Below are 26,214 nucleotides of genomic sequence, written 5' to 3'. Positions count from 1 at the left end.
ATTGTTGAATCACTAAACTGTACCTCTGAAAGTAATAACACACTGTAGGTCAATTTTTTTATTTTAAATAAAGGAAAAGAAAGAAAGAGCTTACTCAAGGCTTCATTGCAATTTCATGATAATAGAAAACTTCTTCCTTGAAAACAAACAACCAAAGAAAAAAAAAAAGCAAACAAGACATTGTCTGAGAGGAGAGGTTGGAGAGGCCAATTGGAGAGGCCAATGGCATTTCCTTTCAGTTCTAGACCATAAATGCTGTCACTTGTAAGGAAGATTGTACTTCCATGAATTAGTTAAAATGGAGGCCTCTTGTAGGAGACTACTAGAATCACAGGCCTGAAGTAAGGAAAGAAAGGCTGCACCAAGTTCAGGGAACCCAGAGGGTTCCTGTTATCTGTAGCCATAAGAATATTCCACACATAAACAGTTTCCCCAGGGATGGTAGTCAATGAACAAAGATACTCCAAGAGTCTTAGCTAAGGAGTTCAATCTTCTGAATGGTAAAAAGGAAGGGAAATATGCTGCGAGGCAGGGGTTGGGGCTTAGGGAAAAAGTGGAAGGAGGAATTGGTATTGGGAATATAGAAGAAGAGAGAGAGGTTCTGGGTTACTGCCATAGTTTATTTGTCAAGGAATTGAAGCTGATAATATAATATAATGGTTCAGGGAACAGAGTTGGCAAGGAGCAGGGACACTTCCCTATGACCCTAACTCCTCCTTCGCCTTGCCTCCCAACTGGAACAAGACGATGGTACCACTGGACATCAGGTAGAACTAATATCTTGTCCTTCAAGTGTAGTCGGCATCTCACTGGTGATTAAGGGAACAACAGTAGACACCACCGTGCGGCTGGGGTTAATTTTCTTAGTTCTGATCACTGGAAGAGAGAAGGAGTAGGTATTCATTGGCCACACAGTCTGCTGAAACACATCTTTTTGAGATCCTCCCAAACCCTGGAGGCAGGGATATTTCTTTGGTTTAGGAGATGCCTATACAAGATTTCTCTCAGGAAGTTTAAGTCCAGTGAGAAGAGACATAAATGTCAGGTCTCCTGAGGTTTGGATAAATCATGCAGGCCTTCAAGTGAACAATGGGGGTTTGGGCTAGGAGGAAGGGGTGGGGATTCCAGCTTGGAATGGGTACCAGGACTGGGGAGTCATAGTCTTTTTTCTGTCTGTTCCCTCATGGTTAGGGATTCCATAGTGTTTCAGAACCCAAAGGCAAAATGGGTGATTCTTAGATCCTACCAGTTTCTTTCATTCTCATGCAGATTTTTCCACAGGAGGAATAGCAGCATTCATAGCCAAAAATACAATCCGAGTGAAACTGGCACTTGTTCTTGCAATCATACACGTTGGGGACTATCACACATCCTAATAGAATATGCTCTGGTAAAACTGAGAAAGAACAACATATAAGCAGTGACTCCAAAAAGAAGAGTAGTTTTTCACACTATTATCAGCCCCTCTAAGTCCCCAGCACCCACACCGTTGGTTTCTCTTCTTCTTCCGTCTGCCTTTGGGATCCCATTCCTAGAGTCAAAATCCAGCAACCACTCCCTAGCAAACCCAGCAACCATGAAGTCACCTCTATGAAACTGAACATCACAGTATCTCAATCTTGAAACCCAATTCTTAGAACAAAGAGGCCCAAGAGATCCTCTGGTCTCCTGTTCTCATTTTACAGGGTGGGAAAAACAGAGTCCCAGGGAAGAGGAGGAACTATCTTGTACTTTTCCCTGTCTGGCTGAGACTGCCTTCCAAACCTTGCACTTCCCCCAGAAATGTTTACCAACAGTTATGGACTCACTACGCTCCCCTCGATTGTGATTATTTCAATTCTCTTGGTCAAGCACCCATTTTATTTCTCCTCTGCATGTCCAATAATCTAAAATGCTCTCTAACATTATTCCCCAAACAAAGGGCACATTTCAAGAAATAACTAGTATGCCTTTCCCAATTTCATGCTCATCCTTGGAGGCCCCTAACTGGAGGACATGAACTTCTGATAGCTCAAGCCAGGCACCCTCCACACAGGCTATGAACCCTCTGGAGCTTTCCATGGCTATGGGTTCTCCTCAACAAAACACCATGTAGCCACCACAGTCCCCACAACACACATAAAAACATCATTTCTCATAACATCAGGAGATGATCAAACTTGAGAATGGCATATTCAGTTTCCTCAGTTATCCTGGCTTAAGAAAGGAACCAGTGCTTTCATATATGCCAGTCCCTGGTTCCTTGTTTTCTACACCCTCTTCGTTTTGAAGCTCAACCCAGAATACCTACCATAAATTGGAGGCTTCTCTATAACCTCAGCTGACTCTTTAAACTTTCCTGTCACTGGCATGATCACCAGGCAGTAGAGTGTTAGCAGCTGGAGAACCAAGCACTTCATGATGTTAACTCTGGATGTTTGCGTGTGTGCCACGCAGGAGACCCAGGATTTTACTAGGTCTGCAGGGGGTAGTGCAGGACTTTGGGGTGTGGAGTTGGGAGATCATGTGACTGGTCTCTCACAGCCCCATCTGGTTCTGCCTCATCTCCTCCAGGCACCACTTCTTGATTGGGCACTGGTATCTCCTTCTCTCCTTTCTCTCCTTTCATAAGAGAAGGTACTTTCCTTCTCTTATGTTTTCTACTCCTCTCATTGCAGAAAGGAATTCTTCGTAATTCATCATTTTTTTATTTTAGAAATTTGAAAAACACAGAGAAGTACAAAGAAAACTAATAAGGGGGCACCTAGGTGGTTCAGTCATTAAGCCACTGCCTTCAGCTCAGGTCATGATCCCAGGGTGCTGGGATCAAGACCCATGTTGGGCTTCCTGCTCAGCAGGGAACTTGCTTCTCCCACTCCCAGTTCCCCTGCTTGTGTTCTCTCTCTCACTGTGTCTCTCTCTGTCAAATAAATAAATAAAATCTTTTTTAAAAAAGAAAACTAATAAGATATGATCAGTTATCCATTAGCTAGATAGATAATGATATCATTCTTTCACAAAATAAAATTTTGAGTTGACTTCCCAAAAAAATCATACATGTGCTTGGGTGAGTGCTGTGAAGTTTGTAAACCTGGTGATTCACAGACCTGTACCCCTGAGGATAAAAATATATGTTTATAAAAAATAAAAAATTAATTTTAAAAAAAGACAATAAAAAAAATCATACATACTTATTGTATAAGTGTTTTAATATTTCTTTTACTTTATTTTATTTTTTATTGTGTTATATTAGTCACCATACAATACATCATTAGTTTTTGATGTAATGTTTCAAGATTCATTGTTTACATATAACACCCAGCGCTCCATGCAATATGTGCACTCTTTCATACCCACCATATTTTAAAAGCCATTTAAGAATATCAGAAAATGGGGGAGTCTGGGTGGCTATGTTGGCTAAGCATCTGTCTTCAGCTCAGGTCCTGATCTCAGGGTCCTGTTACCAAGCCCCTCATCCCATCCACCTCCCTGTTCAGCAGAAAACTACTCATTCTTTCTCTCTCTCTCTCTCTCTCAAATAGATAAAATCTTTTTTAAAAAGAGTATCAGAAAATGTAAGTAAATTAAAACTTAAAAATCACCAAAGACATTTATAACTTGATTACAAAATTTGAAGGAGGACAACTTTTTCCTAGCCTGAATTCCCCCAACATTTTCTGTGTTTCACAAGAATTAGCTCCTAAATGATACCAGCACATTTCATTTTTTCTTTTTTTATTACATTAGTCACCATACAGTACTCCTTTAGCTTTTGATGTAGTGTTCCATGATTCATTGTTTGCGTATAACAACCAGGGCTCAGCATACCTAATTTACAAATTTTGTAATCCCACTATTATGTATCATTCCATTCCATTAACATGCTTTTCAGGAGGGACAGCATCAAGATGGCTGAATAATACTCCCCTGCCTGAAACCTCCCAACCCCCACAACACAATAATTTGGCATCCACCCACAGACCAAAGTACCTTAATAGAAGCTGTGGATCCACCATCATATCCCAAGGGACCCAGGAGGAGTCTCACCCATGGATTGGTTCATAGGCATAGAGACCATACCCTTGGCATGGGACCCTGAAGTGGCCTGATAACTGGCTCTATCCTCCCTCAGGCACAATCTAGGAGCCACTGGAGAACACTCATTTAAACACCACCTACAGATCACAGAGCTTTGTCATGTAACAGAGAAGTTCTGTCACACTGTTGGAGAAAAAAAATCCAAGTGGGGATGCATTGAAGAAGTTAAATGTAACAGTTTGACTTTACCTGCATCACACCTATTCAGATTTTTTTTTAAGTGTTCTCTAAGGAGCTGTGCATGCAAAAATGTTTAAGCTGTCTCTAGGCCCAGGCAAACGGATGTATACTCCCTGCATGACACTTCATTATTCCATTCTCACATTGTTTACACATATTGTACAATATCCAGATCATCTTCCCCACATTACTAAGTGAAAATATTTTCTACTGAAGTAAAACCTTATTAACGAGGTTGGCATGAGCTAACAACCACTGAGACTTCCTGGTGATATCCCATCACTGGCCTTCCCCTTCATTTCTACATCTTTTGTCTTTAGCTGAAGATGGTACTTAAGGATATGTCTTGGATGATTTTGGGGAGACATTCAGTTTTCCTAAGGGGCCCCATGTATACCAGAAGTTTACATTTAATAAACTACATTTACATTAAGTAAACTTCTGTTTCTTAACTTCTCCTAATATGTCTTTTATTGCAAGGATCTCAGCTAAGAACCCAGAAGGATAGAGGAAAATTGCTTTTCCTTCCCTGTAATACCCAGGATCCTCAAGTGGACAATGCTTTCCTTTCCTGGTCCCTCCACTGGAGGTCCCTAATCTCTTGTTCTTCTCTACTCCTTTGGTAGGGAAGGAATAACCACTTTCACTCAATCAAGCTCCAAGTGCTCCTTCTCCCTAAAGGTTAAGACAAAGCCCCACTCCTGAAGGCTGTTTACCTGGGTCCCTGAGTCCTTATGCCTTTTCTTTATTCTGAGCCTGAGAGCACTAACCAGTGTTCTGTTAGGCCTTAGTCCCTTGCTTGGCCATGGTCTTTGCTGTATCACATTCTGGAACCTTTCCATGAGGTCTACAGTTGATAATTGTGATGTGCTGACTCATCCCATCTAAATGAGAATATCTCACTCTCTGGACCAGGAAGAGGCACAGATTTGAATACACTGTAGGTACTTTACAACCTCCTCATCCAAGGGAAGTTATATTTTTAAAATGTCTTTGAGATACCAATGGTAGAAATTCAGTATGGAAACAGTATGGGCTGGAAAGCTTGCTGGGAATGAGAAGACATTTTAGGATATGAATAATATTACCCAGGTAAAACCACCAGGCTGACAAAACAGGTGAGAATGAAAGGATTTGGAGTGCAGGAAGATGAATCATTCTTGTCTTGTTAATTTTGGCCATTCTAACTAGTGTAAAGTTATATCTCAATGTGGTTTTTTTTTAATTTTTTATTTTTTATAAACAAATATTTTTATCCCCAGGGGTACAGGTCTGTGAATCACCAGGTTTACACACTTCACAGCACTCACCAAAGCACATTCCCTCCCCATCTCAATGTGGTTTTGATTTGAATCTTCTTGATGGCCAATGATGATGAAACTTTTTTTTTCATGTGTCTGTTAGCCATTTGTATGTCTATTTATGTCTTCTGCCCATTTTTTTATGTGATTATCTGTTTTTTGAGTGTTAAGTTTGAGGAGTTCTTAACAAGACAAGAAATAACTAGTGTTGGAGAGAATGTGGAGAAAGGGGAACCCCCTCACACTGTTGGTGGGAATGCAAGTTGGTGCAGCCACTTTGGAGAACAGTGTGGAGATTACTTAAGAAATTAAAAATAGAGCTACCCTATGACCCTGCAATTGCACTATTGAGTATTTACCCCAAAGATACAGGTGTAGTGAAAAGAAGGGCAATCTGTACCCCAATGTTCATAGCAGCAATGGTCACAGTCACCAAAATGTGGAAATAACCAAGATGCCCTTCAACAGATGAATGGATAAAGAAGATATGGTCCATATATACAATAGAAGAATACGTCTCCATCAGAAAGGATGAATTCCCAACTTTTGTGTCAACATGGACAGGACTGGAAGAGATTATGCTGAGTGAAATAAGTCAAGCAGAGAGAGTCAACTATCATATGGTTTCACTTACTTGTGGAGCATAAGAAATAACATGGAGGGCATTAGGAGAAAGAAAAGGTGAATTGGGGAAAATCAGATGGGGAGATGAACCATGACAGCCTGTGGACTCTGAGAAACAAATTGAGGGTTTGGAGGGGAGGGTTTTGGGGGATTGGGAGAGCCTGGTGATGGGTATTAAGGAGAGCACGTATTGCATGGAGCCCTAGGTGTGGTGCATAAACAATGAATCTTGCAACACTGAAAAAATAAAATTAAATTAAAAAAAAACAGATGAATAATTCTGGGAACTCAGAGTGCCCACCCTGAGAGCAGGAATGCCTTGTTTAATGCTGGGGGTGGGGGTGCTTGTTCCATTGGAGAGTGGTATGAAGGCCAGGGTCTTGGGTCTTGTTGAGGAGTTTGGCTTTGCATAAACACACAGTTCAGAGACTGCCATGAGTTCACCCTATCCTGCTTTCTGTTGACCTTGGGCATACAGTTAGACTGTATTTCCCAGTTTCCTTTGTAAATAAGAGGACCCTATGACTACATTAGGGAATAGAATTTGGATGGAAACAGAGCTCCACCTCTAGGCCTGGATATTAAAACCCTTCTGTAGGAGCCTTCATGCTGCCCATTCATTCTCCCATCTGCTGGCTGGATGCAGTCAAGTCCCTGAGAGGTGATAGAGTTATAGACAGAAGGATTTAGGGTCCTTGAATCATGCATGGTATGGGGGTTGTTCACCAGCCACTTGCAATGTAGTGTATTTGAGTGAGAACAAACTTTTGCTCTGTTTACTGAGATTTTTATAAATCTCTGCATTTTTGCTACAGGTATGAGTCTATTGACTAATATATAAGTCTAACAGGGAAGGAAGAGTTGGATAGGAACAACTGTTGGTGATCATAAAGAAAGAAGGAAACCACAGTGGTGAAGTAAAAAACAATGCAGAGCCCTCGGGTTGGTTATCAGTTTATTTGGCAGAGACTTGAGCCTTCTCAGGATAGAGGAATCAAGGGGAGAATGGAAAAATCTTCAGTCAGGCAAGTGAATAATCCAACAGGAATCTAGGGAGCACTCTTCTTAGACTACACAGTCATCCTCTAACCCACACCTAGAAGTTTAACATGGATTTAAAAGGTTCTCTGGAAGAGACAAGTGAAGGGGTTAAAATCATGGATCTCTGAGGACATCCATTCCCAAACTTAATAACACCCCAACCCCTGTCAATGGGAAGAGACAGGTGTTACCCATTTTAAGCAATTTTTCCCAAGAGATTTGCCAATTGGGCAGTTAGGTAGAGGTGGGGTCTCTTTGGGCCTGCTTGGGACAAGGGGCCAAAGGAGATACCAGACCAAAGAGGCAACAGTCAGGGCCTTGGACAAAGGAGGGATGAACAAACTGATGGGTGACCCTCCGGGGGAACTGAGTGAAAATGAAGGAAGAAAAGTGGAGCCCCCCACATTGATGTCTTGGGTTTTTTGCCTTGAATGGCAGCTAGGTATGGAGATAAGAGGACATTGTCTTATGCTGCCTGTTTCTTTGACCAGGATTTGGGTATATCTATTCCATGTCACAGCTTCAGAATGAGGGTGACCAGCCGTAAGGATGTTCATGTACAACCTTCCCAATCTAGCCAACTCACCTATTGTCCAAACAAACGTTTCCACAGAAGGTCCAACAGCATGTATGATTGAGAGATAAACACTCCAATAATTTAGTGCACCTCTTCGCACAATACTTTAATGGAGGCTGTACCCAGCACTGCTCAGTGACTGTTCTTCCAACTGGAATGAGATGGTAGATGGTAGACAATGGTAGGTGGTAGATCCATTCACCCATGACTTAGAGAAGAAACCCATCTCAAGCTTAACAATTCCTGAGCTCTGAAACCTGAGCTTAAAGTCACAAACAAAACATTTGTCTGCATTTTAAGGAAATCCTTTCCTTGAATTCTAGCTGTCTTTTCACAGGAAACTGTTCTTGCATCTCATGTCTTCCCTCTTTCCACATGTCCCCACAGAATTGCAGGCCTTTGGGCCCTCCCAACCTCCCTGAAGATAGGGCCTGGGGACAACCTCGCCATCTATGACACCACCCCACATCTATTTTCACTGGACTTTGGATTTCAGGGATGGCAATATTGTCTAGCTCCACTTTCTATAACCAATTTACAGGATGGAAAACTCGGCTGGGGGAGAATGGGTACCTATTCTTCCTCTTGTCTGCTTGCTCCCATGCTCATACCACTAAGCACTCAGCCTCTCCGCAAATTCCATCTCTTTTACTGGCCCACAACTCTCTCTTCATTATCTCAGTTTTATCATCTGACCCCAAACTTTGACTCCTAAGGATTCCTTTTATTATTATTATTGTGTTATGTTAGTCACCATCATTAGTTTTTGATGTAGTGTTCTATGATTCATAGTTTGCATATAAAACCCAGTTCTCCATGCAATCTGTGCCCCCCCTTAAGACCCACCACCAGGTTCATCCATCCCCCCACCTACTCCCTTCTAAAACTCTGTTTCCTGGAGACCACATTCTCTCATGGTTCATCTCCCACTCCAGTTTCTCCCCCATCATTTTTCCCTGCTCCTAAGGTTCTTCATGTTTTCTTAATGTTCCACAAATAAGTGAAACCATATGATAATTTACTTTTTCTGTTTGACTTATTTCACTTAGCATAATCTCTTCCAGTCCCATCCAAATTGATGCCCTTTTTTGTCTTTTCCATTTTTTCATATTCTAAAAGAGACTTCCCTTCCAAGTAAATAATATTTCTCTTTTGGTATTCATCAAAGGCACAGAGATTTGAAAATATGGGCTCAAGGGAAAGCTCTGTGTTGGTGTTTCCCCTGCCTAAGGTAGTCTAACATTAGAAAATTTCACTTCTTGCTAGCTTTTGGGATGGACTTATAGACTAAACTATGTTCCCTTTCCGTATACCCATTATCACTTTCAGCTCAGACTGGGAGCTGGTAAGGCACCACATAGGGAACATCCAACCTAAATCTTTTTTGGATGTCTCTGTTTTAAAGAGGGTTGGGATCCAGGAAAGTTGGTCCCAGTATCACTTACACCAGAAATCCCAGGCCTGGGTGGCCCCCCTCTTCCTGTGTCATACCACCTACAAAAAGTCTTGTTCTTGAGGCCTCCCAGCACAGGCAGAAGCATCACAACCCTATAGATGAGCATGATAAGTAGGAGAACCCAGGGCTTCACAGTCATCTCTCTGTGTGTTTGGGTTAGACTTTGTCAGAAGATAGGTCTTCTCCAAGTGCCACTAGACGTAGAACAGAAATTAAAGAGGCTAGCATCAGAAAGAGAGAGAAAGTGCTTGTGAATATTGGATTATTCTTTCTCCTACTTCTTTTCACCCCCTGGCACCTAACAACATATCAAATTAGCCATTGTCTTCCCCAAGCTATTTCCCCATCTCAAATTATATGCCACTTCCTTTGCAAAATTATTCTTTTGAAAATGCATTGCTTTTTTCTTTTTTTTTTTTTTTTTACTTTTCAGTGTGTCCAGAATTCATTGTTTATGCACCACATCCCAAAAAGCAGTAAATTTTTAGCTTTTATAATTTGTCAACAACAACAACAACAAAAGCTAAAAGGAAATAAAAAAGCATTGGGAATTCTACCACCACCACCCCCCTCCCCGGGATAACCAATGTATGTATGTCTCTTTTTGTTGTACTCATATTTATGAACTTGGAATAATAGAATACATCAAGTGTCCTGATTTGTTTACTTAAGAATGTATGTAATAGGATAATATAATGGAAGTGTTAATCCCAGCCCCTAGGTCTGAGTACCAAAGTGATTCCAGAGTGAGTTATATGAGATAGGTTAATCCATAGAACTTGAGAAAGTTGATGGTCAAGAACTGGTCAGGGGACTCTTAAACCTTTCATCTAAGAAAATGATCCAAAGTTGAACGAGTGGTAGACAAGGTTTTGAAGATTTTATAGGTAAAAAGATGTTCTCAGGGGAGTGAGGAAGTTGTCTTTTCTTTCCAAGTTGACAGAAAAGACTTTGTAGGTTCTACTCATAGAGCTTACTGTGTGTGTGTCTCCAGGAATTTGTAAGGATCCCATAGACCTAAGTCATAATTGAAGATTCTAAAGGGTAATAAATCTAGCTAAAGTGGCCTTTAATACCAAATAAGTGAGCTGCAGTTGGGGTACATCTGAATTGTAAATGGCCAGATGCCATTTTATGTCTTCAGTGAACCCTTGGTCTCCCATAAAGGAGTGCAAGATGCATAAAGCCAGCTTATGATAGCATGTACTATGTGAGAACTGTCTCACTCCCACTTACTGGTTCTTCATGCCTCTGCTACCTAGGAGACAGAAACTTCTTATAGCAGATGGGGGTGAAAGAACAGAATCATGAAGAGCCCAAGTTGGAGATACTGACCACATCAACTACAACTAGAGCTTCTAAGAGAAGGGAGAGTCCACAGTTCTGAACAATGTGTGAAGTTATGACTAATCACATGGACCTACACATTTAATTATTACTTTTTATTTATTTTATTTTTTTTATTATATTATGCTAGTCACCATACAGTACATCATTGGGTTTTTTTTTTATTAAATTCTTTTCAGCATAACAGAATTCATTGTTTATGCACCACACCCAGTGCTCCATGCCATACGTGCCCTCCATAATACCCACCACCTGGCTCCCCCAACCTCCCACCCCCCCACCCCTTCAAACCCCTCAGATTGATTCTCAGAGTCCATAGTCTCTCATGGTTCACCTCCCCTTCCAATTTCCCCCAACTCCCTTCTCCTCTCCATCTCCCTATGTCCTCCTTGTTATTTGTGATGCTCCACAAATAAGTGAAACCACATGATAATTGACTCTCTCTGCTTGACTTATTTCACTCAGCATAATCTCTTCTAGTCCTGTCCATGTTGATACAAAAGTTGGGTATTCATCCTTTCTGATGGATGCATAATATTCCATATACACCATTAGTTTTTGATGTAGTGTTCAATGTTGTTTGTGTATAACATCGAGTGCTCCGTGCAATATGTGCCCTCCTTAATACCCATCACCGGGCTGACCCATCCCTACCCTCCTCCCCGCTAAAACCCTCAATTTGTTTCCTGAAGTCCATAGTCTCTCGTGGTTCATCTCCCCCTCCGATTTCCCCTCCTTCATTTTTCCCTTCCTTCTCCTAATTTCCTCCATGCACATTTAATTATTAAATTGAGATGTTTTGTGACTGGAGTCACACAAAATTTGGGGACTTACCTAAGTTTTCCTGATGAGGCAAGGAAACAACTAACCCATCTAAATAAAGTATACAGATAGGAGAGACAAAGTAATAGGATCACATCATATAAATCACACCAACAATTCAACTACCAACATCACAATAATCCCCCCCCCATATCATGAAGACTCAAATATTTCCAATTTCTTTTTGTTATAAAAATATCCTGATGTACCTCTTTATAACTATATCTTTGGCATATGCCTTATTATTTGTATGTATGAGTTAATAGAGAAAGATTGCTGAGCAAAAGATGTTGTCTATTTTAGACTTTGGAAAACATCTGCCACATTTTCTGACTAAGGTTTGGGTTATACATCCACCAACAGGATATCAGATGTGTGCTACCACACTTCCTGTTCTACTCAAGGTGATACAAAGGAAAATCTGCTACCACTCTGTTTGCTCTCCAGTATTTCAGTGAGGAATGACCATAGGCATCAGGGTCAAATCAGCTTGAACTAGAACCCCAACACCCATTCCCCCAACTTTTAGCTGTGGAAATTGGGCTGATCGCCTAATTCCTGGAGCCTCAGCTTCCTCATCTCTATTTCTGTATCATAGAAATAATATTCATATTCATCTCATTAGGTTACTAGGATCAAATAATCTAATGTATATGAAACACTTAGCATAAGAGCCAGAACATAGTATATACTCAATAAATGCGAGCTTTTAGTATTAAGCTCAGAATTTCTCTTGTCTAGATGTTGGAAAAATATTTTCATTTTAGTTTTTTAGTTTTTTTCTTTTACACTTTACATTTCAATTTCTTGCGAATTTAACCTGTGTGAGTAGAGGGGGAGTTTATTCATTTAATAAATATCTATTGGGGGGCGCCACTTCAGTGGGTTAAAGCCTCTGCCTTCAGCTGGGGTCATGATCCCAGGGTCCTGGGATCAAGCCCCGCATCAGGCTCTCTGCTCAGCAGGGAGCATACTTCCTCTTCTCTCTCTCTGACTACTTATGATCTCTGTCAAATAAAATAAATAAAATCTTTTTTAAAAAAATAAATAAATATCTATTAGGGAGTGCCTGCGTGGCACAATTGGTTAAGTGTCTGGCTTTTGATTTTGCCTCAGGTCATGATCTCTGGGATCCAGACCGAGGTCAGGCTCTGTGCTGGACACGGAAACTACTTAAGATTCTCTCTCCCCCTCTACTCCTACCCCGCCCTCCTGCTCAGGCATGAGTTCTGTCTATCTATCTCTCTGTCTGTCTATATCAATCTCAAAATAAATAAATATTTATTAAGTGTCTAATTACAAGTTCTAGGTACTGGAATAGAGTGGTGAACAAAACGGGCAAAAATCCTTAAATTCGTAGAGCTGACATTCTAATTAAACAATATATTGATTCTTCTCCTCATATCAGGGAGATCATATGATAGTTGTCTTTCTCTGCTTGACTTATTTCGCTAAGCATGATATGCTCTAGTTCCATCCATGTTGTCGCAAATGGCAAGATTTCATTTCTTTTGATGGCTGCATAGTATTCCATTGTGTATATATACCACATCTTCTTGATCCAATCAATAAAGCAAGATGGGATTGGGAGGGAGACAAACCATAAGTGACTCTTAATTTCACAAAACAAACTGAGGGTTGCTGGGGGGAGGGGGTTTGGGAGAAGGGGGTGGGATTATGGACATTGGGGAGGGTATGTGCTTTGGTGAGTGCTGTGAAGTGTGTAAACCTGGTGATTCACAGACCTGTACCCCTGGGGATAAAAATATATGTTTATAAAAGAAAAAAAACAATATAATAGGGAAGGACAAAGATGGTAGTAATTGTTAAGGAGAAAACAATGAAGCAGAAGAGGATATACCCTGCTGACAACCGGCAGCTGAGGGCTGGGGAAGATGGGGCAAGGAGGAAGGAAACTTAATTACCACTCAAAATTCCCAGAGCTCTCCCATTTGCAGCCCTTATCTGCTTCTTCACCATCCTGAAAACAAAGAGGAAGGAAAATAAAAGAGCCCAAGGGAAGAGTAATATTCCAATGTTATAAATTATGTGGTCACAAGACAGTGACTGTCCTTCTCCATGGAAGTCTTTATATTTCTTCAGACATTTTCCACCAAGCAGAAGTGCCTCCCCTGCACTGTCCAATATGGTAGCCACTACCCACATGTGATGATTTTGATTAAATTTAAAATTGAGCTTCTAGTCATTGCAAGCATTCCACAGCCACATGTGGTTAGTGGCTATTATTTTTTTATTAGGATTTTATTCATTTATTGACAGAGAGATAGATAGAGAGTGAAGCAGGCAGCCCAGGAGGTGGAGGGGGCAGGGTGGGGGGAGAGAAGCAGACTCCCCACTGAGCAAGGAGCCTCATGTGGGGCTCAACCCCAGGACCCTGAGATCATGACCTAAGCCAAAGGCAGATGTTTAACCTACTGAACCATCCATTCACCCCACTAGTGGCTATTATATTGGACAGCTCAGACATACAACATCTCCATCACCCCTGAAAGTTCTAGAGAACAGCTATGCTCTAGGGGTTCCATGAAGCTGTTTATTTATATCTAAAAGTATCATCCCAGAGCAATCTATACATTCAACACCATCCCGATCAAAATACCAATGGCGTTTTGCAAAGTGCTGGAAGAAACAATCCTAAAATTTGTATGGAACCAGAAAACACTCCAAATCACCAAGGAAATGTTAAAAAATAAAAGATAAGCTGGGGACATCATGTTGCCTGATTTTAAGCTATATTACTATGCTGTGATCATCAAGACAGCATGGTACTGGCACAAAACAGACACATAGATCAATGGAACAGAATAGAAGGCCGGATATGGACATTCAACTCTATGGTCAATTGATTTTGACAAAGCAGGGAAAAATGCCCAATAGAAAAAAGACAGTATCATCAATAAATCGTGCTGGGAAAATTGGACAGATATACATAGATGACTCAAACTCAACCATTTTCTTATACCATACACAAAGATAAACTCAAATGGATGAAAGACCTCAATGTGAAACAGGAATCCACCAAAATCCTAGAGGATAACATGGACAGTAACCTCTTTGACATTGGCCACAGTAACTTCTTTCAATATATGTCTCCAAAGGCAAAGGAAACTAAAGTGAAAATGAACCTTCGGGAATTCATCAAGATAAGTGACTCTTAATCTCACAAAACAAACTGAGGGTTGCTGGGGGGAGGGGGTTTGGGAGAAGGGGGTGAGATTATGGACATTGGGGAGGGTATGTGATTTGGTGAGTGCTGTGAAGTGTGTAAACCTGGTGATTCACAGACCTGTACCCCTGGGGATAAAAATATATGTTTATAAAAAATAAAAAATTAAAAAAAAAAAGAAATTTAAAAAAAAAAAAAAAAGCTTCTGCACAGCAATGGAAATACTCAACAAAACAAAGAGGCAACCCACGGAATGGAAGAAGGTATTTGCAAATGACACTACAGATAAAGGGCTGGTATTCAAGATCTATAAAGAACTTCTCAAATTCAACACCCAGAAAACAAATAATCAAGTAAAAAATGGGCAGAAGACATGACATACAAATCTTTATCCAAAGATGACATACAAATAGCTAAGAGACACATGAGAAAAATGCTCAATATCATTCAGGGAAATTCAAATCAAAACCACATTGAGATACCACCTTGCACCAGACAGAATGGCAATAATTGACAAGACAAGAAACAACAAATATTGGAAAGGTTGTGGAGATAGTAGAAACCTTTTACACTGTTGGTAGGAATGCAAGTTGGTAGAGCCACTTTGGAAAACGGTGTGGAGGTTCCTCAAAAAATTAAAAATAGAACTACCCTATGACCCAGCAATTGAACTACTGGGTATTTATCCCAGAGATATAGATGTAGTGAAAGAAAGGTCATATGCACCCCAATGTTCATGGCAGCAATGTCCACAATAGCCAAACTGTGGAAGGCGCTGGGATGTCCTTCAACAGACGAATGGATAAAGATGTGGTCCACAATGAGATACCACCTCACATCAGTCAGAATAGCTAAAATTAACAAGTCAGGAAACAACAGATGTTGGAGAGTGTGCAGAGAAAGGGGAAACCTCCTACACTGTTGGTGGGAATGCAAGCTCGTGCAACCACTCTGGAAAACAGTGTGGAGTTTCCTCAAAAAGTTGAAAATAGATCTACCCTATGACCCAGCAATTACACTACCAGGTATTTACCCTAAAGATACAAATGCAGTGATCCGAAGGGGCACCTGCTCCCGAATATTTATGGCAGCAATGTCCACAATAGCCAAACTATAGAAAAAACCTAGATATCCATCAACAGATGAATGGATAAAGAAGGTGTATATACCACATCTTCTTTATCCATTCATCTGTTGATGGACATCTAGGTTCTTTCCATAGTTTGGCTATTGTGGACATTGCTGCTATAAACATTCGAGTACACATGCCCCTTTGGATCACTACGTTTGTATCTTTAGGGTAAATACCCAATAGTGCAATTGCTGGGTCATAGGGCAGTTCTATTTTCAACATTTTGAGGAACCTCCATGCTGTTTTCCAGAGAGGTTGCACCAGCTTGCATTCCCACCAACAGTGTAGGAGGGTTCCCCTTTCTCCGCATCCTCTCCAGCATCTGTCATTTCCTGACTTGTTGATTTTAGCCATTCTGACTGGTGTGAGGTGATATATACACAATGGAATACTATGCAGCCATCAAAAGAAATGAAATCTTGCCATTTGCGACAACATGGATGGAACTAGAGCGTATCATGCTTAGCGAAATAAGTCAAGCGGAGAAAGACAACTATCATATGATCTCCCTGATATGAGGAAGTGGTGATGCAACATGGGGCCTTAAGTGGGTGCACTCCTGTGTTCTTCATGGTAAAGGCTGCTGAAAATGTGACAACTAGAAAAGTAAAATCCTTAGTGCAAAAAAAAAAAAAAAAAAGAAAGAAATGCATTTGGAGGTGTGTATTCTTCAATAAAAGAACCACTACAAATAAAAAAAAAAAAGAAGGTGTAATATATATATATATATATATATATGTGTGTGTGTGTGTGTGTGTGTGTGTGTGTGTGTGTGTAATATGTACGTGTGTGTGTGTGTATATATATATATGATGGAACACTATGCAGCCATCAAAAGAAATAAAATCTTGCCATTTGTCATGACATGGATGGAACTAGAGGATATTATGCTGAGCAAAATAAGTCAATCAGAGAAAGACAAATATCATGTGATCTCCCTGATATGAGGAATTTGAGAGGCAGAATGGGAGCTTGGGAGGTAGAGAAGGAAAAAATGAAACAAAATGGGATCAGAAGGGGAAAAAACCATAAGAGACTCTTAATCTCACAAAACAAACTGAGGGTTGCTGGGGGGAGGGTGGGAAGGAAGAGGATGGTTGGGTTATGGACATTGGGGAGGATATGTGAAATGGTGAATGCTATGAAGTGTGTAAGCCTGACGATTCACAGACCTGTACCCTTAGGGCAAATAATACATTGTATGTTAATAAAAATAATTAATAAGAAAAAGAAGATGTGGTCCATATATACAATGGAATATTACTCAGCCATCACAAAGGATGAATACCCACCATTTGCATCAACATGGAAGGAACTGGATGAGATTATGCTAAGTGAATTAAGTCAAGCAGAGAAATACAATTATCATATGGTTTAACTTACTTGTGGAACATAAGGAATAGCATGGAGGACATTAGGAGAAGGAAGGAAAAACTGAAGAGCGTATTCAGAGGGGAAGACAAACCAGGAGAGAGTATGGACCCTGGAAAACAAACTGAGGGTTTTAGAGGAGAGGGGGTTAGGGATGGGTTAGCCTGGTAATGGGTATTAAGGAGGGCACATATTGCATGGAGCACTGGGTGCTATATGCAAACAACAAATCCTAGAACACTACATCAAAACCTAATGATGTATTGTATGCTGGCTAACCTAATATAATTTTTTAAATTAAAAATAAATAAATAAAAATAAAAATATCACTCTAGATCTACGTTTTCCAGAACTTTGAGATCTGTTCAATGAAAAAGAACTTTACTCTTAGTCCAGTTTTCTGAGTTCCTTACTTACTCTTTTTTTTTTTTTAAGATTTTTTCTTTATTTATCTGACAGAGATCACAAGTAGGCAGACAGGCAGGCAGAGAGAGAGGAGGAAGCAGGCCCTCTGCTGAGCAGAGAGCCCGATGTGGGGCTCGATCCCAGGACCCTGGGATCATGACCTGAGCCGAAGGCAGAGGCTTAACCCACTGAGCCACCCAGGTGCCCCAGTTCCTTACTTACTCTTAAAAGGTGTTTAGGATCCTGGGGATCCCCTTCTTTACACACCTCAGGTACACTAACTGAGCCAGAGAAGAGAAACATAATCATGCCCAGGCTGGGTACTACTCACCTACAGAATTCTGGGTGAATTCTTTGGTCATCTTGAGGTAGAGTGTGGGGCAATGGCAAGACCCCGAGGCATCACAAAGACACAGAAGGACACTCCCCTCAGAATTCAGGATTCTGGGCTTCCCAGATAATGTTAAAGAGGAGAAAGTATTGGACTTACAGTCAGGAATACTGGTACCTTGTTTCATGTCTGGCCCTTTTACCTGTGGAACCTAGGGCAGATATGCCACCTCTGTGCCAATTTTCTTATTGGAACACCAGAAACAATAATCTTCAACCTACAAAAATAGTGTTGATATCCCCTGGACAGAGAACACATCCAAACAAGCCACAAATTAAAGCTCATGCCTCCAGACCCTTACCCACACTTAGCCTCTCCAGGTGTTGAGTTCAGTGTCTGCAGTAGCTGGCTGACAGCTCTTTTATGTGGCCTCTTCTTACTTGGAGAGTGGGGGAGGAGGTTTTGGCCTGAAAGCAGGGACAGAGGAGCAGAAAAACAAAGTTCAAAGGCCTAGAACTTAATGGTGATTTGCATTGTGGCAGATCTGTAGGTTCTGCCCAGGAACTTCATGTTGGCCATATCACAGACTCTTTCCTTTGTTACTCTCCCATTCCTAAGTATTAGATTCTCTTCGATATAAGCAGTATGTTCTCCTAAGTTAGGAGGAACACTGCGTACCTTATCACAGTCCTGGCCACCCAAACAGACCCAATTCTTGAGTCTTTTATCTGATGCATCTGAGTTTATCCATAGGTGGGGAGTGAAAGGCAATTTGTATTATCTATTTGCCTTGGACCTGCTTTGTGCTAATAAGATCCCACCTAACACCTTCTCTGTATTGATTTTCTTTTGCTAATTAAAGCATAACACTGTCTCCCACCAAATCCCCTGGGGGTTTGTGTAGATAAAAAGAGACTGAATAGGAAGGTTTAGGAAAGACAGATGGCCACTTAAATGAGAGAACAAAGTGATGGAATCTAGCACCAACATCTTGGCACAATTTGTGGGTTGTGGGCTGTTGGTATTTTCCCAACAAATATCAGAGAGGAGCTACCATACCCATATTTTGGAGCTTATTAGAAAAAGAAAGAGTCAAGTGGGCAAGACCCAGGGCTCCTGAGGAACAGACCTCCTTCTCTCAAACTCTATGTCCAGGAATATGTCATACACTGACTGGAGACGTCCCTGTACAGTGATTTTTTTCACCAGGATATGTCGGATGCATTGAGCAGTGAGAAATGTATGTCAGGATTCTGGGCACTTGGCAGAGGAGAGTGGACTGTATAGAGACAGGAGAATCTGGGGACCTGTGTACAAAGGTGTGGGAGCAAACAGAAGGAACTTTGATGGGAACTGCAAAAGGTGCCACACCTAAAATGATTGAATTGTGGATTTTCAAGTCATCACTTTCTGTGGTTGGAAAATTGTGTTCCTTGCAGGAAAATTATGTTCCTTGCAGCCCTGCCCAGCATCTGGCTCAGATGTTGGGGTTCCATAGTGGTCTGTTTGAGGAGCACAGTCACTGAGAGTGCCAAAGAGGTTCCTCCCCAGATATCTGCCATACTTTGTCTGGACCATTCAGGTAGGTCTGCAAGAAAGTAGTTTAGAATTTAGGAAAACAGCAGGACTTTCCCTTGCTTTTGTTCTCTGTATATTTTATAAACATGTTTTATAAACATACACAGACATATATATATACACACATGTGTGTGTATAAACACACATACACACACATACTCTTGGGAGGTGAGCATGCACCCAGCAGAGGGCTGGACAACGGCACTCTGGGAGCTGATATTGGGAAGGGACATGGTCATGAGTCCAACCTGGCAAGTATGAGGGGTTCAGGGAGGATGAAGACATGCTGAACTCCCAGAGACCAGCTCCAGAGTGATAACAGGACATCTAACCTAGTGCTCAATCACCAGCACTCTATCCTGACCACAAGCCATTTCTCCTCTAAGGAGGAAAGCTATAGCTTCCTAGAGAAAAAAAAAAAACCTTTTTTGTTTTTTGTTTTTTATTGTGCTATGTTAGTCCCCATACCTGCAACAAAGCTGTGTAGAATTTAGGAAAACAGCAGGCTCCTGCTCTCATTCTCACTATGTGTATACTTTATACACACACACACACACACACACACAGATATTACACATGTATATGCACACATACATGTATACACATACACATATAAATATTTATGTGTCTATATACAAATACATGTATGTATATGAACTTATGTATACATACACATTAGTATGTATGTATGTATTATATTTCTTATTATATATTATTAGATGCATACATATGCACACATATATTACACATGTATGTAAAACCTGCTTGTGTGTTTTTGACCTGTAATGAGCCTATGTGTTCTTCTAAAACTGTAAGGTTGTGTTTTGGTTTCCACTCTCAATAGTCCCCATTCCTGAGGTCTCCAGAAATCCTAGTGATTGCTTACTCCACAGGTATTTGCATATTTTAATTGAGACATAATTGATGTATAACATTAGTTTCAGGTACACAGCATAATGATGCAATGTTTATATAGTGAAATCATAATCACAATAAATTTAGCTAGCATTCAGGATTACATTTTTTTTCAACTTGTGATGAGAGGTTTTTTTTAAAAAGATTTTATTTTTTTATTTGAGAGAGAGCCAGAGAGAGAGCATTAGTAGGGGGAATAGGGAGGGGCAGAGGGAGCCTGACCTGGGGATTGATCCCAGGACCCTGAGGTCATAAGTTGAGCTGAAGTCAGATATCTCACCAACTGAGCCCCCAGGTGCCCCAGTGATGGGAGTTTTAAGATCTACCCTTTTATCAACTCCTCAATATACAATACAGCATTGTTCACTATAGTCATCAAGCTGTACAGTACATCCCAGGACTTATTTATAATTTATGATATAATTTATGTCAATTTTCTCAAACCTCATAAGGCAACACAGTGTAAGTTGGGAGATAATGGGCAGGAACGAGACCTTTATTGTCTATAAACATTTGAGTAGCAGAGGACTGTTCATAGTTTTTTTGCTAAGGCAGATGGGGAGTTGAATCCTGGTGATATTCGCCAGTGTCATAATACCAGGACAATCCTATGGCCTCTGTAGATTTAGTTCACTCATTAATTCTTGACACCTTTTTATAAATATTTTATTTATTTTGTACCTTTTGATCCTCCTCACCAATTTTCTTCACAACCTACCTGCCACCTCTGGCAACTGCCAAACTATTCTTCGTATGTATGAATTTGGGCTGCCTTTGTTTCCTGGCCACATATACATGAGATCATACAGTGTTTGTATTTGTAAAGGGATCCACTCCCCCAAAGAAAAAAATGGCTGATGATGGAAATTTAAGCATCCCTTAGGAATCCTTTTTGGAGAGGGAGTTCTGTACAAGGGTGAGGATTGTGTCTCTTTGGGTAAAACTATCCCAACCAGAAAACGGTGAAAGAGGAGACAGTTTGTAGAGCTCTGACCACAACACGAAGGTAAACAGGGAGGCAGGGGAGAAGGAAAGGCGGGGGGATGCCCCCCAAGTGAGTAGGTGCTGGAGCCTGTCAACAGGAAGAAATAACTTAAGTTGAAGGACAAGGTAGCATAACTGACTATGACCTCACACAACAGAAAATGTCCCTGACTCAGGATTCACCCCCTCACTCCATAAAACCCGAACAGATTCCCCACATTTCCTGTTCTTCAGAGAGTAGAGGTAGTTCATTTGAAATGGCTGTTTCAGGTTCCTATATGTACTCCTGGCTCTGCCACCAATCCACGTAGAGTTGACGGATCTGCTTGGATAATCATGCAAACCCCCAACTCCTGGACCAAAAGGTTTTTCTTCTAAAAGTCCAATTTCAGGGCTGGGTCTTAATATCCAGTATAAAATAAGAGATAAGAGAGTTCTTCTGATCCCAGGGCTTGCTTTGTGTGTTTGGGAAGCAAGATTGGAGAGAAGACAAATGTACTACACTGAGCACCTACTATGTGTGCCAGTTACTACGAAGGTATTTATTGATGTCATCTTATTTTATCTTCAGCATGGAGGTGTCAAGAATTAATGAGTGAACTAAATCTACAGAGGCCATAGGATTGTCCTGGTATTATGACACAGGCGAATATAACCAGGATTCAACTCCCCATCTGCCTTAGCAAAAAAACTATGAACAGTCCTCTGCTACTCAAATGTTTATAGACAATAAAGGTCTCATTCCTGCCCATTATCTCCCAACTTACACTGTGTTGCCTTATGAGGTTTGAGAAAATTGACACTCATCCTCTGTTGAATTAAACATGATTTAAACATGTTTAATTACAAAACCAGTTCTCCCTTTCTCTGTACGTGTGTGTGTGAGAGTGTGTGTGTGTAGGTACACTTGCATACATGTGTGTATTTATTTACTTATACTTAGAATACCTACTTAACTCTTATACCCATAAATTCCACCTTTCTTATATTAATCTAAAAAATAAAACATTTATGGTTGTGGAGCACCTGAGTGGCTCAGTCAGTTAAGCATCTGATTCTTGGTTTCTGCTCAGGTCATGATCTCAGGGTTGTGAGACTGAGCCCTGGGTCAGGCTCTCTATTCAGCTTCAGCCCTGCTTAAGATTCTCTCTCTCCCTTTCCCTCTGTCCCTCCCCCTGCTCCCTCTCTCTAAAATAAATAAATATATCTTTTAAAAATGATTTATGAGCATGTCTGTGTGGCTCAGTTCATTAAGTGTCTGCCTTTGTCCCCACAGTCCTGGGATTAAGTCCTGCATCAGGCTCCCTGCTCAGTGGAGTGTCTGCTCCTCTCTCTGCCTGATATTCCCCATGCTTGTGCTTGCTCTCTCTTTGAAATTAATAAGGTAATTTAATAAATGTATAAATTAAAAAACAAAATATTTTTAAATACTTTAAAAAACAAAGAATTATGGCTGAAAATGCTCAACTTAATACATTGTCTAGATAATCAGTAATTAGTACAATGCAAATGCTTGACAATAGGCATATATTTTAAGTGAGATATGTGTGATTATGGAAAACCCCACTGTGAGATATTCACCTCATTAAATGAGGGTGGGACAAAATGGGTAACAATACGTGGGTGATTCCAAATGTGAGAAAACAATAGATTGCTTATATTAAATTAGAATATTAATAAAAAATTAGAATATTAATAAAAAGAGACACAGGCTTTACTACAAAGCTGTGATCACCAAGACAGCATGTACTGGCATTAAAAACAGACACATAGACCAGTGGAACAGAGTAGAGAGCCCAGATATGGACCCTCAATTCTACAGTCAAACAATCTTCCACAAAGCAGGAAAAAAAATATCCAGTGGAAAAAAGACAGTCTCTTCAAGAAATGGTGCTGGGAAAATTGGACAACTGTGTGTAGAAGAATGAAACTAGACCATTCTCTTACACTGTACACAAAGATAAACTCAAAATGGACAAAAGACCTCAACGTGAGACAGGAATCCATCAGAATCCTAGATAACCTAGGTAGTAACCTCTTCAATATCAGTCACAGCAACTTCTTTCAAGATATATCTCCAAAGGCAAAGGAAACAAAAGCGAAAGTGAACTTTTGGGACTTCATAGCAAAGGAAACAGTCAAGAAAACAAAGAGGCAATCCATGGAATGGGAGAAGATATTCGCAAATGACAGTACAGACAAAAGGCTGATATCCAGGATCTATAAAGAACTTCTCAAACTCAACACACACAAAACAGATAATCATGTCAAAAAATGGGTAGAACACACGAACAGACACTTCTCCAATGAAGACATACAAATGGCTACAAGACACATGAAAAAATGTTCATCATCACTAGCCCTCAGGGAGATTCAAATTAAAACCACATTGAGGTATCACCTTACACCAGTTAGAATGGCCAAAATTAGCAAGACAGGAAACAACATGTGTTGGAGGGGATGTGGAGAAAGGGGAACCCTCTTACACTGTTGGTGGGAATGCAACTTGGTGCAGCCTCTTTGGAGAACAGTGTGGAGATTCCTCAAGAAATTAAAAATAGAGCTTCCCTATGATCCTGCAATTGCACTCCTGGGTATTTACCCCAAAGATACAGATGTCGTGAAAAGAAGGGCCATCTGTACCCCAATGTTTATAGCAGCAATGGCCACGGTCGCCAAACTGTGGAAAGAACCAAGATGCCCTTCAACGGACGAATGGATAAGGAATATGTGGTCCATATACACTATTGAGTAATGTGCCTCCATCAGAAAGGATGAATACCCAACTTTTGTATCAACATGGATGGGACTGGAAGAGATTATGCTGAGTGAAATAAGTCAAGCAGAGAGAGTCAATTATCATATGGTTTCACTTATTTGTGGAGCATAACAAATAGCGTGGAGGACATGGGGAGTTAGAGAGGAGAAAGGAGTTGGGGTAAATTGGAAGGGGAGGTGAACCATGAGAGACTATGGACTCTGAAAAACAATCTGAGCGCTTTGAAGTGGCAGGAGGGTGGGAGGTTGGGGTAACAGGTGGTGGGTATTATAGAGGGCATGGATTGCATGGAGCATTGGGTGTGGTGAAAAAATAATGAATACTGTTAAGCTGAAAATAAATTTAAAAAAAAAAAGAAATGGAGCTGTTTCAAAGAAATCAAGGTCTGTGAAAAGCATACCAGCATATACATGTGCAGATGTCCATGTGAATATCATCAAGGAAGTCAAACAAATAACATGCTCTTCAACCTTCTGCAGGAACATTTGCCTGAGCCTCCAGTGAGTGGGTGAGGAGGCTGGACTGTGCATCCTGTTCCCGCAATCCTTTATTCATACAAAGGCATGAGGATCTCAGATCCTGGGCACCAGAATATTAAGAGGAATGCCCTTACCCACTGTCTGAACTCCTTGTTCCTGTCAAATAAACCAGAACAGATGTCCACAGACCTGACTACTTTAGTCCCAGTGCTTGTGACCACTGAGGACCCAGTGCAGACCCCAGTCGGCCCCCCTCTCTGGGTCCAGGTCTCTGATCTCTCTCCCCTTGCCATTCTTCTGTATTCTCTCTCCTGTTGGTTCCTGCACCATTGCCAAGTCCTGGAGGCCCAGCCTCATTGTTGATCTGCTTACTGAGCCAGAACATCCAGGGGAGAAACTTCTCATGTGTGGTATCTCCCAATGCTAACCAGAACATTCCCCAGCCTGGGGTCCAAAGGGCCAAGTTAGACATGAGGTAGGTGGAGGCTAGACCCTGGTCACAGAGTAGGAGGCCCCAGGGAGGCCTCTTCTTAAACTTGACCCACCACCACCCCATTCCCCCCATTTTCCTTGTGAGGTTCAGATTACTGTCCCTTTATAAGGGAGAAAACCAACCCAAGGGAAGTTGAGTGACATGCTCAAGGCAAAAAAGAGAGTGAGAGGTCATGCCATGGCCAGAAGAGGATGTTTGTGTGGATCCCCATTTGCTCACAGTTCCTCCATTATGGGCATGAAAGTGAGTGTCTACACTAACATCTAGTGTTACACTCCAGTCCAGGGCTTCCTACTGGGCATCAGTGAAGGATTGCCCAGAGGAGGAAATCTGCCTCTTTCAGGCCAGAGCCTCTGGCCCAGCTCAGAAGCATACCAGGGCTCCTTGTATCAGAGGAACTTCTCTACCTCACCTTGGGCCTGCCCTTGGGCCAGGAGACCTTAGGAAAGAGATTATGATCAACCAGTAGCACAGACCTCATCAGACACAGGTGGACGGTAAGGACATGCTCTACAGGAGTGGTCCTCACAGAGCCTGACTCTGCGAGCATCTTCCCAGGGCTTGGCCAGGCCCCAAACACCCTGGGAGAGACTATTAGGAGAGGCAAAGTTACCTGCCAGGGCCCACACAGGGAATGACCTCCCACATCTATGACCAGTGTGCCCTACCATGTGGGTACACCATGCTGCCAGCTGACCTATTGCTTGCCACTGGCATGAACCTTACAGATCATGAAATCTACTGGAAGCAGCTGGTCTTCTCCATCGTGATAATTGGTGTCTTGGCCCTTGTTCCATAGGCTCTCTGGACACTCCACCCTGCCCCAGTGGACTCAGAGGCTACCCCCAGAAGGCTTTGCTCTGTCCTATGGAACAGCTGTGTGTTCCATGGTAGGTCGAGTGGAGGAGTGGGGACCCCTGTAAGACCTTGACTCTCAGGATTCAAGGAAGGCAAGGAGGCAGAGGAGAGAGCATCTATAAATTCTGCCATGACCTGGGTGTCCAAAAAGCCTGTGGAGAATTGTTGATCAGGCTGGGCTGTCTGACAAACATATGGCCTCATGGTTGTCATGGTTTCTGTGGTCATTTTTCTCTTCTCATGCTCCAGTCATGCTACTTCTTTATGTCAGTGCAGA

At 41.3% G+C, this 26,214-nt stretch overlaps 1 protein-coding gene and 1 long non-coding RNA gene across 2 annotated transcripts; both read right to left on the bottom strand.

Annotated features, from left to right (window-relative positions):
* Nucleotides 1-605: 605 nt before the first annotated feature.
* On the bottom strand, nt 606-5,062 carry LOC123392632. Its single transcript, XR_006607384.1, has 3 exons — nt 4,974-5,062; nt 1,247-1,396; nt 606-876 (listed from the first exon to the last, which is right to left on the bottom strand). It is a non-coding gene; the product is annotated as an uncharacterized LOC123392632 (long non-coding RNA).
* Nucleotides 5,063-7,247: 2,185 nt separating this feature from the next.
* Nucleotides 7,248-9,434, bottom strand: WFDC9 (WAP four-disulfide core domain 9). Its single transcript, XM_045082217.1, has 3 exons — nt 9,242-9,434; nt 7,810-8,008; nt 7,248-7,278 (listed from the first exon to the last, which is right to left on the bottom strand). Exons 1-3 carry the CDS (start codon nt 9,393-9,395, stop codon nt 7,248-7,250), a joined length of 384 nt encoding a protein of 127 aa, XP_044938152.1. The 5' UTR covers nt 9,396-9,434.
* Between the last annotated feature and the right edge of the window lie 16,780 nt (nt 9,435-26,214).

This window comes from Mustela putorius, unplaced genomic scaffold (genome assembly GCF_011764305.1).
Source record: "Mustela putorius furo isolate JIRA1106 unplaced genomic scaffold, ASM1176430v1.1 tig00000592_pilon_pilon_pilon, whole genome shotgun sequence".
Classification (NCBI taxonomy): domain Eukaryota; kingdom Metazoa; phylum Chordata; class Mammalia; order Carnivora; family Mustelidae; genus Mustela; species Mustela putorius.
The sequence above is the reverse complement of the archived record's forward strand: the minus strand, read 5'-3'. Positions and strand labels throughout refer to the sequence as shown.

Excerpts from the sequence above, each read along its gene's own strand:
- WFDC9 (XM_045082217.1), bottom strand. The coding sequence starts at position 9,395 with ATGACTGTGAAGCCCTGGGTTCTCCTACTTATCATGCTCATCTATAGG. Across the intron at positions 8,009-9,241 it reads GCCTGGGATTTCTGGTGTAA|TCATGGGTGAATGGATCTAC; the intron begins GTGATACTGGGA and ends TTCTTCTCTAAG. Across the intron at positions 7,279-7,809 it reads AACGTTTGTTTGGACAATAG|GTGTGGGTTAGAGGATGACT; the intron begins GTGAGTTGGCTA and ends TTAAACTTCTAG.